We start from the raw sequence: 15,026 nt of genomic DNA, 5'->3' as shown, positions 1-15,026 counted from the left end.
GTAATATAAATCCATAACATTTTTCTATCAACCGAGCCCTTAACTGGGTTGACCCTTTTGACGGTTGTGATTTATGTATGAGAAATTGAAGTTCAAATCAAGAGGCATTTTCTAATTTCTCAGAGTGTTCTAGTAAGGTTTTACGTTCCCAAAGAGAAAAGAAGAATAAGAATCATGGTGTGGGGACTCTTCCCCTTTGATCCTCTTACAGGTACACTCTGATTCAATCAATGAACTCAATTCTTCGTTTTTGGTTCATGTAATCTCTGACTCTGTCTATTCACATCGCATTTTTATTTATTTATTATTTATTTACATGTATATATGACAGGTGAAGATAGTTACTACATTTTCAAAACTGGAACTTACAAAGTTGGTCGAAAAGGTCATTACTTTATGCTTCCCACTATTTATTGCTTAATTGAGTTTTATTACTAGCCCTTACGGAAAAATTAATGTGTTTATGTATTGTTTTTGGTATTGTGGTTTACCTTTGATAATCTGAATATGTAGTCATGTAGAAATTGGATATGAATGAATGCATTGTGTTAGGGATTGATTAAGCACAAGATAGCTGTTAAGTGAAAACCTTTAGGGCTTGATGCATAGACATTGTAGAGGCACACTTGAACTTTGTGCTGAATTTATAATTTGATTAGAGAGGTGGGTAAATGTGAAACTCCTTGCAACTTGATTGCTCATACTGTTTCAGAGGCTTATTGGACTCGAAAGCTTAAGATGTTAGGTAGAAGCCTAGGAGTCGTATTTATCTCCAACACTTTGCTTTATAAATTACAGACGTGCTTGTTGAGTTCCTGATTCAGGAGCGATAACTATATCATTGAGGGCTGCCGCAGTTGAAGCCAATCAGCTGAAATAGAAGTTTCTTTCAGACATCTATTGTAAGGGAAGATGGACAATAATTAGTAAATTAGATATAAACCTAAAACTATTTGGTCTAACCTTATAAATAACATAAATGGGGAATTGAGCATGGCTACTAGCTATCTGATGCATTTGTGTTTAGTGCTAATTTTGTCTCATTATCTTAAGTTTCCTTTGTTGAAGTTTTCCAATGTGCAAACTTGGATGCAGTTTGTCTATGCAAACCATGTCTAATGTTGGTAGGCTTTTCAGAATGGTTTGTGATAATTGTTTGCTGCTTTTGTGATCACACTTTTGAATCCCCCCCCCTATAAATAATCATTACCAATTATTATTTTTCTGGGTTGCATGATGATATTTGATAAGAACTTGTTAGTATCTGCTTACAGGTTGTGATGTGATCGTCACTAAGGATAAAGGGGTTTCTCGGGTTCATGCAGAAATAGTCATTAATGCAATGAACCTGTCAAATCCTTTACGAAGTAGACGCTCTCATCTGTCACCCAGTATACTGATTAGAGATTGCTCCAAGTATGGAACATTCATCACCAAGAATGCCGGGCTCAAACAAAAACTTCATGAGCTACCGAACAAAGAAACATCATTAGAGGATGGTGACGTTGTCTCTTTTGGTGCTGGTAGTGCTACCTACAAGTATGTTACTATGTTAACTATCTCTCGAATGTGGTTTTCTGTTCCTTCTTTTGTGCTCTCAGTTTAAATTATAAGAGAATGTTGTTGCATTTCCTTTCTGGATCTATGTTTATATAGGTTGATGCAATTTCATTATTCTCATAATATTTGTTTGGCATCCACTAATGTGCTCTTAAAGACTTCTAAAATTTACCTGGCAGGTTTTGCCACGTCCCACTCATTTTTTTCATCTGTTCTTTGGATAAAGTTGATCAAGCACTTGAAGAGAAAATTTCATCAATTGGTCAGTGGGGAAAACACTTGTAAATTTTCTTCATTTTGTATAATTCATGAGCATATGTGCTTTCAATTGTTTTAACATATGTAGTAGTCACTGGCATATGGTATTGCATCCCTAAAATTAGTACAGAAGAAAAGCACTTAGCAAGATTTGCAGTGTGATCAGAGGTCATAGGTTTTGAAAGGCCATTACTAATTTGCTTCACCCCATGCCAATGATGCGGTTTGGATATTATTGAATGTGTAAATTTTAGTTGCTTCAGCAAATGTTAACAATCGTAGCAAGAAACTAATAAATATGCTGGCAAGGAAGTAGAGTTTGCATACGTTTGATACAAACTTGGCAACTTAGTTTTTGTTTTGTAAATTGAAATTATGGCATGTCCAGAAAAGTCCTTGTCGCTCAGCTTACCTTGCTGCATGAGCTATGTCAAGCTTAATTTGTTGAGAAAAATCACAGGCCACCATATTATGACATTTTAGAACACATCAACACCACTTTCGTCCTTTACTTTTTAAAGTTTAAACAGGAAATATCATTTTTATTAATGAAGTATTAGGCTCTTGTCTTCATGTGAACAGTGACCAACTTATACAATCAATTTAGGTGCTGGTATTACTCACACCTTAGGTGAAGAGTGCACACACATGCTGCTAGATCAGTTCATGCCATTGAAGAAGGACCTTATTGATGCTGTTGTGGCAAAAAAGTGTTGTGTTCTCAAAACTTGGCTTGAGGTATAGAAGCATTCAGTGTTGTCTATTGATTATTTCAGGTTTTCATTATGATATAATTTGTTCATCAAGTTATTAATTGTAGTTATATTCATGGTTTGATGGCATGGTGATCTGTTGCTTACATACTTGTCATATTCACATTTGTGTGGTTGGTATCTTTTTTATGCATCTTAAATAAAGCGGCCTTTAAGTCTGATATTGTAGTTTTCTGTAATAGAATAGGTGATTAAGTAAAAGGAGAGTTGACCTACATGTGTATACAGCTGTCAGTTGAACACACCTCATACAGTTTATACAAAGCAATAATATATATCAAGCTCTGTTAGTTCAGAATTTTAAAGGCAAAAGCATAATCATAATTTGTATATTGTAGCTTGTGAACCCTATAGTTGACAAAAAGTCTCATGTTTCACGTTTTGAAGATTAGAGTCATGCACTAGGGGTCTAGTACATGTTTCATATTCATTAGGGGTCTAGGAATTTGTATTCTGGGGCAGTTTGACCAATGACAATGCTAGTTGTTGCCCATAGTAAAAAGAACAACACTACTATAATTTCTGAATTTCTCACAAGAAGCCGCGAATATATTATCAATTTTTTTACATAATAAAAGTATGTCAGATGAGAAGAGAAGAGAAGAGCACAAACAGGATAAGACCAAATATATTATCTAATTTACAATTTAGATAATATGAGGGTTGATTGAAGGATGTATTGTCGGACAAGTAGATAAATGTTCCACTCATGTTGGAAATTTGAGTTCTGCCTTGACTACAATTTCCTTGTATAGTTTTTTGCAGAAAAGAACATTGGCACTGAAATTCCAAGCCATCATTCGTAAGTATTGCTTTAACTTTAAAATTTCTTCAACCAGCTTTATATTCTGACTCAAACACTAGTTTGGCTAACTAAATAAGCTTTCTTTTCCTTCTTCCTTCTCAAACAGATATGTTCCAACAGTGTCAGTGGAAGGAAAATCTATCAAAGTTGCTGACCCTAAAACTCGAGAAAACTGCTTGAAAGGATGCACCTTTTTATTGGAATTGCTGCATTTGGTATTTGTTTTCTGAAATCTTTTACTCACTCTGAAACTGAATTGTAGTATTATGACTAATAGCTATTTTTGGTGTTATTCGGATTTCCATTTTCAAGAATATGCTTCTTTACTTAATTCCTCGATATTTTGTTTAAATGTTCACAAGTACAAGCGTGAGTAGACATGCCAGACTCTGAAACTACATGATAAATATATCATGACACTTTTGGAGCATAGCCTATCTTGATAGTATATTTATCTTATGCTTCTCCCTACTTACAGTATAAATTCAAGGATCAGCTCAAGTCTTCATTGGAAGTGGCTGGTGCAAAAACTGTTTCTGTTGAAGAATTTTGTTCGAATAGCCAAGTATGTATTTCATTTCATCCTTTCTATCAATAAATTATGTCGGCTACAAGGTAAATACTGGATTTCTAATGTGGCATAAGACAGTTGACTTTCTATATACTTATAACATCTTAAATGTGTATAACTATTCTCTATGCTAGAAACATGTCTTTGATTAGCCTGTGTCTAATCCTTAGTTACTTTTAAGATTGCTAATCAATATCATCTTTTGTCCTCCGGTCGTCTTTCTCTTTCTACCATTAGTCGGAGTCAGAAATATAGTTATCATCGAATAACAAAAGACTTGAAGTTCTCAGTTGACAAATCTGATTGGTGATTGTCTTTAGAGTTCAGACATATTCGCTGGCCAATGATTTCCTTGTACAAGAAAAATATGTATTTCACTATTGTAATTTTCATTTATTTCTTGTAGGGCTCAGATTATGGAGATGATAATCGCGTGGTTTATGTCATCCCAGGAGGACCTGCATGCAAGTCTGACCACTTCAATAAATTAAGTTCCTTGCTTAGAGTGAATGAGATGGATATAATATTTGCTGTTGTGAGTGGACAGCTAGATATGTCTATATTGAAATCACCATGCGGCAAGTATTCCTTATATCTCAATTCTCAAGTAATATTTGTGTCGTCGAAACATGTTTATTTTCCACCATAAACGAAACTGCTTGGAATATGACTTTGTAAATTTCATGATAATCACCAATCTTTGTTAATGTGTGTAGGTAGCCCTGAGTTTGTGTTAGCTATCTATCTAAGTAGATAGCTGGAGATTTTGGTATCCAAGTGGCCATCTAATTAACCAATCTACTATTTGCACAACAAATATTTCAGTTAGGGCTTTTTCTTCACATGTTTATACCTGTGTCCGTGGCTGAGCCTAAAATAGTGTTTTAGGCTCTATATAATTGCACATAATGGGAATGCGATTGAGGAAAAGGGGGACACTTTTGCTTGATAGAAGGCTTACAGATTATATTCGGTTCGTTTAAATTAGTGATAGGTTCTGGTATCCGTTTTCTGTTTTATGCTTACAAAAGCTTCAATAATAGACAGAAGGTAGCTTCCATTTTTATTGTACTATTGTCAAATGTGCTATGTCTACTGTGACCAACCAATCCTAGGTTAATATATGATTCTGTTCATCTCCAACATCACTTTCATGATTTCATTAGTTGCTTTCAATTAATAAAACAGCTGGTTGTGAGTTCAATTTCGAAAGAGTTCATAAGTAATCTGTTTATAATAATTTCTGAATTTTTTTTTCACTTGAAAAGAAACAATCAAAACTCCAATACTCCATGCTTATTGATTAACTCTATACTCATCTGTACTCTACTGAGATATTATGATAAGTTCTGTGTACTATTGCAGTACTTGTTTCATCTTCATGCTCTACGGACGAGACAGTTGTAGCTGATTCGGATACTGAAGTTGAAACAGCCACATCAGCCCGTGCAAGTGAGACATTATTCACCACACATAATTTAAAGTTTGCCAAAAGAAAAGACTTAGATGATGACTCTGGCAGTTTGGATATTAGAAAAAATGAGAGAGTGGAGGCATCCTCAGGTGATGTTTCTACCAAATTGCATGAGATAAAATATGCAAAAATGGAAACATCCTTGGATGGTGTTTCTGTCAAATCAGATACTAATGTTACCAGCATTAGGGATAGTGGTGTTGATATAAAGGTGATGAAAGACAAGGTCGATGATCATGAAAGTGGAAATTCAGATATCATTTACAGCCAAAATTTAGTTGTTCGGGATACAAATGTGGATACAAACAGAAGTACAGTGCCAAACAGCAGCATTCCAAATTTTAAACGCTTTAGAAAGGTGTGGTTTTGATATCATATCTCTTCCTTATAAGGAGATTATCATGTTGTTGTAGTCGAAACTTGGAACATGCTTGATCAAACATATATTGGTTATCTAGTTGAATTCATTTTGGGGTATTTCTGACTACTAACAAAACTTGTTGCTTCATGCAAGTCAATGTATAATGTCATGGTTTATGAAACACATAATTGACTAGTCCAGTTTTCTTTGAAATGGAATTGCAGGGGCAAACTCAATCGGGTAATAGTTTTGACAATCTTGTTCCATATGCAAAGTATCCATACAAGTAAGAAAAATATTAAATATGATTTCTGTATGTTAGTTCAAATAAAATATGGCTAGCTATACTTCATCCTTTTCTCCTAGTAATAGGTTATATTGTATTTCATTTGTTTTTCTACCTCAGAGACTCTGACTATGGGAATGATGAAGACATCATTGAGTCTGTGAAGGAGGAAAAAAGACGAAAGCAAAGGGAAGCTGTGGCAGAAGATCTATTTAATAATGAGAAGGTGAGTTGAATAATATCTGTCATCCCATCATATACATATATACCTATATATAGAGAGATAGGGAGTGAAGGTGAGTCCATATTAAGCTTTATGTATTTTGGATTTTCCTTAACTTTAACATGTCTGGTTGCAGGCAAGACGGCGAGGAACAGGTGGTTCTCTTCGGGGCATTCTTTTATCATGAAGGTAAACCTCTTTTTCAATATTTGTTTTTCTTGCAAACTATAATATAATGATGAAACTTCAAATTGGTGCCAATCATCTGTGCTTCAAATTCGAAGTTACCAAAATAATATTTTAATCATTAACAAGACAAATGACTGATGTGATAAATTCCAGAAATTAGAACCTAGTGTCATTATGAGAGGAAAGAAGATAGATAATGTGCATTGATGAGTTTGATCCTAAGAGAAAGCTTCATGGCACTATTTCAAGATCTATTTTGTTTAACATACACATTGCATTGCGTCTTTGACTTATCCAAGAAATATATACTCATATCATATGGAAAATGTGTATGAAATAGAGAATGGTTGAAACACTTAGTTATGGTTATCAGTACCTCTTTTCTTAATTTATTTGATCTTCAGATTTTTCCAAATGTGTGATGCAATGGTTCAATAATATGATTTTGTTATATTTGCAATCCTTTTCCAATAAATAAGTCCACATGGACATTGAGCATAGTGCACATTTGATGTGTGCTCCAATTGCAGGTGAAATAGTTGAAAAGAGGTTATTGGCACACTGTTGGTGACACTGTTCCTGTTATCTTGAGAGGGGGTTGAAGTACATAGTTTCCCTTGTTAGTAAATGAAGTAAAGGAGAGCTCATATTTTGGATAATGCTGAATCTTGGATATATGAAGATTTATATCATTAATTTAGTCTCTGAACTTTAAAAACAGACAAAAAGAATATTAAACTTTGGTTTTAGTGTAAATTGGTCCATGGCTCATTTTCTAAAAAAGGGTTGTTTTTTTTTGTATTTTATGTTCATCTAGGAAAATTGCAGCATTATTATAACTCTATCTCCCAGACAGAGAAACAATCAACATAAAATCAAAATAGACCTGAAAGAGTCATATGCACAAAGATTGGCATTATGTTAGGCCACTCTGCACATTTGTGGAGCCTTGAAAATCAATTAATTAAGTTGAAAAAATTAATTCCATTAAAGATGAACATAAAATAGTAACAAATTCTAGTGGTTGCTACCATGTAGAAAAACACTTTTAATAATATAGTTCAAAGATATAATTATTTACAATTCTGAAGAAATCAATTATTTTTCAAATACCTACCACCGGTTTTTTCATGAAAAATATAGACTATGTAGTTAACATAATTTGCGTTTACTTGCAGTAAAACATCATTTTCCTACACCCTTCTACCTAGGGTTGGAAACAAGTCGAACCAGAGTTCAGCTCGATAAGGATTGGCTCAGTTTGAAACTCGACTCAAGTTCGATATGAGTTATTTTTTTAGCTCGAATTTGGCTCGGTTAAAGTTCGCGAACTAAACAATAAATATAAAAAATAATGTATGAGTCATAATAAACATAAAAATTAGTTTATATAAATATATGTATGTATATATATAATTAAATATATATATATATATATGTGTGTATATATATAGTGAGCTAGCTCATGAACCTAACGAGTTGAACTATATCTAACTCAAGTTCGGCTCGTTTATTTAACGAGCTCAATTTCTAGCTTAAGTTCAGCTCATTTGGTTCATGAACCAAGTTTATCGAGCTAAATAACGAATCGAGTTTTGAATGAATACTGAGTTGTTTTGGTCAAGTGTCAGCCATACTTCTACCCATGATTAGGAGCTCTTACAAGTAGTGAATTCTGGAAATGTCAAATTTTGAGCCATCCAAAACTAATTGGGAGAGATATACTTTATAAAACAAAATAATATCTTGCACATTGAGTTACGTTGTTAAAACAAGGTGTAAGAGATATAATTATAAAACTCACTTGCACGCTTGTGGATATTTTCAGAAGAATACATATGTACTATATTTATTGATATTATACTATACTATATAGTGTATATATAATATGTAAAACTGGCTGAAGAAACAGACTCAATAGTACAAGAACTGCATCTCAATTTGCAGCTACTAATATCTAAATCTTCATCATATGAAGAAAAATCTCATTTAGAAACCATAAAAAATAAGAAACAAATAGTCATAGAATATGCCTAATGAATAATGACCAATGAAATCATAGCCTAAACTTACAGCTACTGCTCTTAATCCTAATAGAATTATTCTGATCAAGACTATCCACCACAAGTTTGCACCTAACCTTGAAATTGATTTTGAATATCTTCAACTTTCCAAGCTTAATCCTCACAGGCTGTTTGACCTTAAGATTAAGGGTAACATTACCATTTTGTTGCAGCTGTTGCTGCAGTGAATTTTGAAGGCCACTTGCATCTTGTGTTTGCCCTGATAAAGGTATACTAAGCACTGTAATGTTTCTATGACCCTGGTAGAATTTTGGCAAAGACCCTTCACATAGTTTTGTGTCATTATACCAAGCACTTATATGGCTTCCACCTCTATAATCTATTCCAATCTTTTTATTTGGATTTCTAGCAGTAATTGTCACATTAAATGTAACAGATAAGCTATTATTTGTATAAGAATCAAAGTTGGTAACTCTAAGTTCATCAACTGAGTATTTTGGAATCTTTGGCCTAAACACAAGGTATAGTATCCCAATAGTAATGCCAATTGCAACAATCAGAATCAGCAATATGCTTATGAACCAACAGAAGAATCTGCAGCAGCAGCTTCTTCTTTTCTTTGGTGGCTTGGAATATAGAGGAGGGTGTTGCTGCAAATTTTCAGGATCACCCTCTTCAGATTTAGATATGTTTGTTGGTACCAAAGGTGCTGAAGGTTGATGTGGTGCTTCAACATCATGCACAGGGTGAATTTTTTGAGGATCAGCCATATTGGTTTCAGAATATCACACAAGAAAAATTTGTTCACTAAATGAAAGATGTAGTTGTTGATATTTTTCTTCTTTTTGGCCTCTATGATATATATAGAAGGATAATTTGTAACATGCATGTACATGTTTAAATTGAATTGCTGAGGTCAAGGTATATATGAACTGTTTGAAAGGCTTTGAAGCCTCCCATTGTTGACTTGAATGGCTGCATAAAAGTGTCATTAAGTATAGGTAATTCTGGAGTACATTTTCCATCATATAATTTATGTTATTTCATGTGTTAAGTTATAGTTGGTCAAAAAAATATTTAATAATTAAATTTTAACTTAGATATATATTTTTTCAATCAATCATAAATTTATGATACGTGGAGTGACACTTATTGTAGGACAACAGATTTGCACTTGTTGATATGCAAGAATAATATTCAATGTTTGTGTCCTTATTATAGAAATATGATATAATACTGCTGAAGCTTCATCCTTGATTTTCCATATTCTGTGTTATGGTTTCTAGACATTTTACTTTGTTCATTCAATTATTCAGCAACAGAAAATATTGTTTTCTCTTACCGTTTTAAGAAAATGCAAATACAGAAAAAACTTACTTATATATTAAGATGTGGTGTACTTAGTTTTTTAATGAAAAATTGCCTCAACAAAATAATAATTAAAAAATAATTTTGATGCAAAGTTATTTACACCATCAATTAATCATGTGATTTTTATTATTGAGATAATTGGTATTCATGTCAAATATATGGCGGCGTGTAATAAAAACTTGAACTTAACTAAGGAGATTGATTTGTTGCATTATTAAATATTTTATTTCATTCCAGTGGCATGGTATTATTTTGTATCACATAGTAAAAAACGTGTTTCAATTTTAGACAAAAATATTCAATAAATCATTTGAAAATTTTGTTATTATGCGAAGCAATTCCCTGGTTTATAAGCCATTTTTTTAATGAAAAGTAAAATCTATGTGCACTTCTAAAGTTTGAAACGGAACATCAGATAATAATATCCTATGACTAATCTCAATGCATTTAATATCTCTGTGTTATTGCATTATCCATTTTCATCATTTATATTTTAATTGAGTTTAAAATATGTGCATTTGACAGTGTAAAGTTCAGCACGTCATCCACCACTGATTTGTATTACTTTTGTTTGAGAGTAAATTATGGTTAACAAATCATTGATAGATAATTGACTGACAGTGTAAAAAACATTTATAGTATCAGTATATACATATTAAATTCATTTTAATTATTATTAAATTTTAAATATAAAACTAATACAAATAAAAATTCAGTGAATTGTTTATTAGTGAGGAAAAATAATTTTTACAATAACAATATATAAATGTTTATAGTTTATAATGGATGGATATTAAATTTATTTTGAATTCCAGATACCTTCCTTTTTATTTTTTCTTCTCATCTTATCCATGTAAAAATTTAAAGAATGAGAATTTAGCTATGACGGTGCGTGTACAAATTAAACACACGGATAATTTGGTGAGTAGGTTAGCAAACTTATATAAATATATACATAAAAAAGAGAAAGTAAGTAACCAAATACTTGTTTATCAACAACAAAAAGTAAATTGTTAAATAATATTATTCTACAATGTGTTAATAATCTAAAACGTTAATTCATTATTTGTGTTCTTAACTTTGACGAAAAGCTAAACTGTACATCAGAAATTTCAACAAGATATATTAATAATATCATACATCAACTTTTTGTTACAAGTAAAAACGTTAGTTCATACAAACAGGTTTGGGTTTAGAAGGTTCCTTTCTTCGCGTACGTTTTTTCCATCCTTGATACGGATCTAAGAACTAAGTCAAAGCCTTCATTTTTAATTATTATTATTATTATTATTATTATTATTATTATTATGATGATGATGATGAGTAAGGAATGGGATAATCAACTTTTAATTTTAATCTTGACGCAGAAGCTGAAGCTATTCATAGGTCACGTGATCTCATGGATGCCATCACCTATATATGTTTTCTTATGCACTTTGGAGTTGTTGTCACAAGAAAAATAAAATACAACTTTTCCACTTTATTGAGAGAAATCCTATTAGAGATTGTTACAATTATTTAATAATTTAGGGAAACTAGTTATAATTTTTTTTAAAATTTAAGCACCTAGTCTAAAATTACTTTTATTAATAAATTTCTTTCATGAGTTCGGATGCAATAATAAGGTTGTTTGTCACAATAATTTTAAATCTCGTAGTTAATATATTCACTTGTGAGAATAAAACTATTCTCTGATCCGCCCTTGATATAGATTAGATTAATCCGATTTGAGATTCTCATAAAACACATTTATGTACCATTTTTTGTGTGCATGCTATTTTTCATTAAAAGCATGCGTAATGGTTGTTGCCCATTATATTTTGATTAGAGAAGAATCTAAAACAACAGCTAAATTTCTTTGTGCAAATTATGTGCCATCGGAAAAAAGAGTAAAAAATGAGGAAAATAATACAAAGGTGAAGAAACATGTTAATTACAAAATTTGATCATCTGAGCAATTACTACTTGTTTATTTCCAAAGAAATAAAGAGAGCATAACATCAACGGGTGTTGGTTCAAGTTGTACATGCTTGATTCTCCTTAAGCAAAGTCTCGGGTTCGAGTCTTATAGATGAAAAAATATTCGCTGGAAGAGTTATCCCCACCTGTGGATATTCCCGGCTCGGACAAGATTGTCTCCAGCATAGTAGTTAAACTCTCGATTTAACTCGTAGGATCGGTAGATCTTACGAGTTTTCAAGAGCTACCGAGTCACGTGCCCACTTTGAATGCAATGTCGCCACCATTGGTGAGATCGTAGGGGAAGATCGTAGGATCGTAAAATCGCCAAAGATCTTACGAGAGAAGTGGTCATGAAGATGATACAGAGAATTACAAAGATTATGAATTCCATCTTGAATTGGCCTTAACTACACAAGAACTAGTTAGTTGCAAGTATGCAACTCCAAATCAGAAGAAGGAATTTCAAACACATTGAATATTCAAGATACAACAAACACAAAGTTGAATAATTCATGTATCACACATTATTCACATCTATGTTGATGAAGCAGCTATGACAACACCTTTAGAACCAAGCCTGCCACGCCCTATTCCATTGCTGTGTTGATGATCACACTCCCTTCTTTTGCTGCTCAGTGTCTTCATGTCATTGCCACCTTCCAAATCCTCTCTAGAGTGCAATCTTGAAGTCCAGCTATCTGTTGAATCAGCAGAATTAGGCTCCCATGAAGAAGAAATATCGCGCAAATGGTTTTGACCGTTACTTGTAGCAATGAAGCTGTTGCTTCCTGAAGACTCTTGATCCTCCATGTCAACAATACCACCCCTTTTAACTGTCACATACTTGTGTAAACTTGGCTCCATCATGTCATCACTCATAACTACCTCAGATCCTACAAAAGGGTGGTCCTTGGTGCTTGGTAGTTGTACTCTCTTACCATAGTGATTGTGTTCATTATTATTCCTAAGAGATTGATATGTCGGTGGACTTCTCTGGTTATCGGAGAAATTGGAGCTGGTGGTGGAGTTAAGATCAGCAACAGATTCAAGGATGGAGCAAGCTTTAGTGAGACAAGGTGGTAGTTGTTGTTGTGTGGTCTTTTGGTGGAAGTTATGGATGTCTTCAAGAAGTAGTGAGGTGTAGGTCTGTGTAGGATTCAACAGTGATTCAGGATTGAGATCTAAGTCTCTAGATCTTCTAGAAGATCTGCTTTTGGTTAATGTTTGAGGTTGTTGTTTCAGGTTGTCAGCACTTGATTGTATCACATTCTTCACAGCAACATTATCAATCATTGAGCACAATACATTTATCTCTTCTTCTTGTTGCTCCTTTATTTTGCAATCTCCAATCTCACCCTCCTCCAATGCAACTCTTCTGCTGATCCTATTTTTGCTATTCTCATTCACATCAGCATTGAGTTTCTGCAATGAGATGGCAAAAGATCATAAAGTCAATGATCAGTTACATTAACAGGGCAAAACATAAAAAAATGGTTTGATATTCTTACTCTCAAATGTATGATATTCTTACTCTTAAAACTCAAAAGTTAACACTTGTTTTATATCACATAACTTTTACATATAAATCATAATCATCCACTATAATTCATTATTACTGTTTTGGGAACACAAGTTTTTTAGCAAGTGTGAAAAGTACTACTAACAAAGCTATTGTAAGCATATCATTATTTTAGTCGATAGAAAAATGGTGGAGCAATGAAATGATTACCTGATTAGCTTCTGTTTCCCTCCATTTGGCTTTGTTTTGCACATTGTTGCTGCTGTTATTGGTGTTTGATTGAGGATAAGCAAGAGAGCAAGGATCAATATCACTCAGTGGGTTTCTTCTATAAGGAGAACATGGCTGATTAGCATTCCCATTTGCACTTGCAGGTGATTGAGACCTTGGTGATGCTGCACTCCTTAAACCATCACCAACACCAACACCATTTCTCTTCACACTCACCCTCTTGATACTTGCAGATTCTATAACACCACCACCATTGTTATTCTTATCCATAACCAATGATGTAACAGTTGCAGGAACAGACACCATTTTCCCAGGCCTAATAGAACCTATGTTGTTGTTACTGTTATTGGTCTCTGAAGACCTTTTACCAGGAGATCTACTCACTCTCCTTTCTCTACTACTTGACCTTTGTTGTTGTTGTTCTCTTTCGCGGCTCGGTGTTCTTCTCCTTCCCTGAGAAGAAGGAGAAGAACCCCTCTTCTTCGGAGACTGGCGATGGCGGTGCCTCTGCCAGTGCTGGTGGTGGCTGCTTTTTCCATCATCATGATCCTCATCAATGACCCTCTTTGGATCACTATCAGCAGAAATTGTCTCATTGCTGTCACAGTGATCAAAATCAAAACTTCTCTTCGAATCTGAGTACTTTCTCCCACCTGAAGAAGATGCAGCTCTACTAGAAGGGCTTCTGCTGAGTCTCCCACACTGAATCAGAATTGCATCAACCTCTTCTTTTGTGCAGCTTGAACTCCTTACCATGACCATGTTTGGAGTGGAAGGTGCAGTCATGTTATTATTATTACTATTATTACCAGCCATTGATTTTTCAGATGCTTCATTGGTGGAAGAGGTTGAAGCTGAGGGTGACCCATTATTTTGTTGTGGTTGCACATTGTTCTGAGAAGTTAAAGGTTGGATTTTGGAGTTCCTTTCTCTGATATTACCATCATGGCTTTTTCTGTGCTTGATGATAAAAATCTCTTTTTTCACTTGCCCTTCATCTTTTTCATGTGCTAATTGGTTTTGTTGTTTCTCTTCCACTGTTTTCCTCTCCTTCTTCAGGTTCAATTCTAGCTTAGTAACAGTGACAACATTGTTTGACTGAGAAGGTGCTGTGAAAAATGATTTTGATCCAGCAACATTGGAGGGGTTAGAAGAGTCCTTCTTCTTGCTTAAACATGTACCCATTGGTTTGTGTATTAGCCTAAACAATGAAGAAATGGAAGAGAGAAAAAGGAGATTTGAATTTCAATAAGATAATAAGAAGAAAAGAGAACTTTCCCCAAGATGCATCTTTTTAAGAAAAACTTTATAAAAAATGTAACTTTAAGATTTATGAGAGAGGACAGAATTCAAATTTTAAGAAGCTTGCAATTTCAAATGCAAAGATAGCAAATAAGATACGTTGGAAAGTTCTTTATT

At 33.5% G+C, this 15,026-nt stretch overlaps 3 protein-coding genes across 5 annotated transcripts; 1 reads left to right on the top strand and 2 right to left on the bottom strand.

Moving 5' to 3' along the window:
- Nucleotides 60-7,186, top strand: LOC109357358 (nijmegen breakage syndrome 1 protein). Of its 3 annotated transcripts, none has more exons than XM_019601280.1 (14): nucleotides 60-211; nucleotides 332-385; nucleotides 1,275-1,539; nucleotides 1,740-1,822; nucleotides 2,426-2,556; nucleotides 3,347-3,393; nucleotides 3,503-3,611; nucleotides 3,875-3,961; nucleotides 4,374-4,545; nucleotides 5,333-5,799; nucleotides 6,027-6,088; nucleotides 6,209-6,314; nucleotides 6,448-6,500; nucleotides 7,031-7,186. In XM_019601280.1, exons 1-13 carry the CDS (start codon nucleotides 175-177, stop codon nucleotides 6,496-6,498), a joined length of 1,671 nt encoding a protein of 556 aa, XP_019456825.1. In that variant the 5' UTR covers nucleotides 60-174; the 3' UTR covers nucleotides 6,499-6,500; nucleotides 7,031-7,186. The 3 variants fall into 3 exon arrangements, with proteins under 3 accessions (XP_019456825.1, XP_019456824.1, XP_019456826.1); XM_019601279.1 differs by having other exon boundaries at nucleotides 7,025-7,186; XM_019601281.1 differs by lacking the exon at nucleotides 7,031-7,186 and adding an exon at nucleotides 6,680-6,888.
- On the bottom strand, nucleotides 8,320-9,379 carry LOC109357360 (protein YLS9-like). Its single transcript, XM_019601282.1, has one exon. It carries the CDS (start codon nucleotides 9,292-9,294, stop codon nucleotides 8,557-8,559), a length of 738 nt encoding a protein of 245 aa, XP_019456827.1. The 5' UTR covers nucleotides 9,295-9,379; the 3' UTR covers nucleotides 8,320-8,556.
- LOC109357357 (uncharacterized protein At1g65710-like) lies at nucleotides 12,034-14,834 on the bottom strand. Its single transcript, XM_019601278.1, has 2 exons — nucleotides 13,587-14,834; nucleotides 12,034-13,279 (listed from the first exon to the last, which is right to left on the bottom strand). Exons 1-2 carry the CDS (start codon nucleotides 14,790-14,792, stop codon nucleotides 12,392-12,394), a joined length of 2,094 nt encoding a protein of 697 aa, XP_019456823.1. The 5' UTR covers nucleotides 14,793-14,834; the 3' UTR covers nucleotides 12,034-12,391.

The sequence above is a fragment of the Lupinus angustifolius genome, chromosome LG09 (assembly GCF_001865875.1).
Source record: "Lupinus angustifolius cultivar Tanjil chromosome LG09, LupAngTanjil_v1.0, whole genome shotgun sequence".
Classification (NCBI taxonomy): Eukaryota; Viridiplantae; Streptophyta; class Magnoliopsida; order Fabales; family Fabaceae; genus Lupinus; species Lupinus angustifolius.
This window is presented reverse-complemented; position numbering and strand designations above follow the sequence as displayed.

Bases quoted from the DNA above. Each gene is read 5' to 3' on its own strand.
- LOC109357358 (XM_019601280.1), top strand. From the start codon at position 175: ATGGTGTGGGGACTCTTCCCCTTTGATCCTCTTACAG. The intron at 386-1,274 runs GTCATTACTTTA...ATCTGCTTACAG, and splicing joins TTACAAAGTTGGTCGAAAAG to GTTGTGATGTGATCGTCACT. The intron at 1,823-2,425 runs GTCAGTGGGGAA...CAATCAATTTAG, and splicing joins AGAGAAAATTTCATCAATTG to GTGCTGGTATTACTCACACC.
- LOC109357360 (XM_019601282.1), bottom strand. From the start codon at position 9,294: ATGGCTGATCCTCAAAAAATTCACCCTGTGCATGATGTTGAAGCACCA.
- LOC109357357 (XM_019601278.1), bottom strand. From the start codon at position 14,792: ATGGGTACATGTTTAAGCAAGAAGAAGGACTCTTCTAACCCCTCCAAT. The intron at 13,280-13,586 runs GTAATCATTTCA...ATCTCATTGCAG, and splicing joins GGGAAACAGAAGCTAATCAG to AAACTCAATGCTGATGTGAA.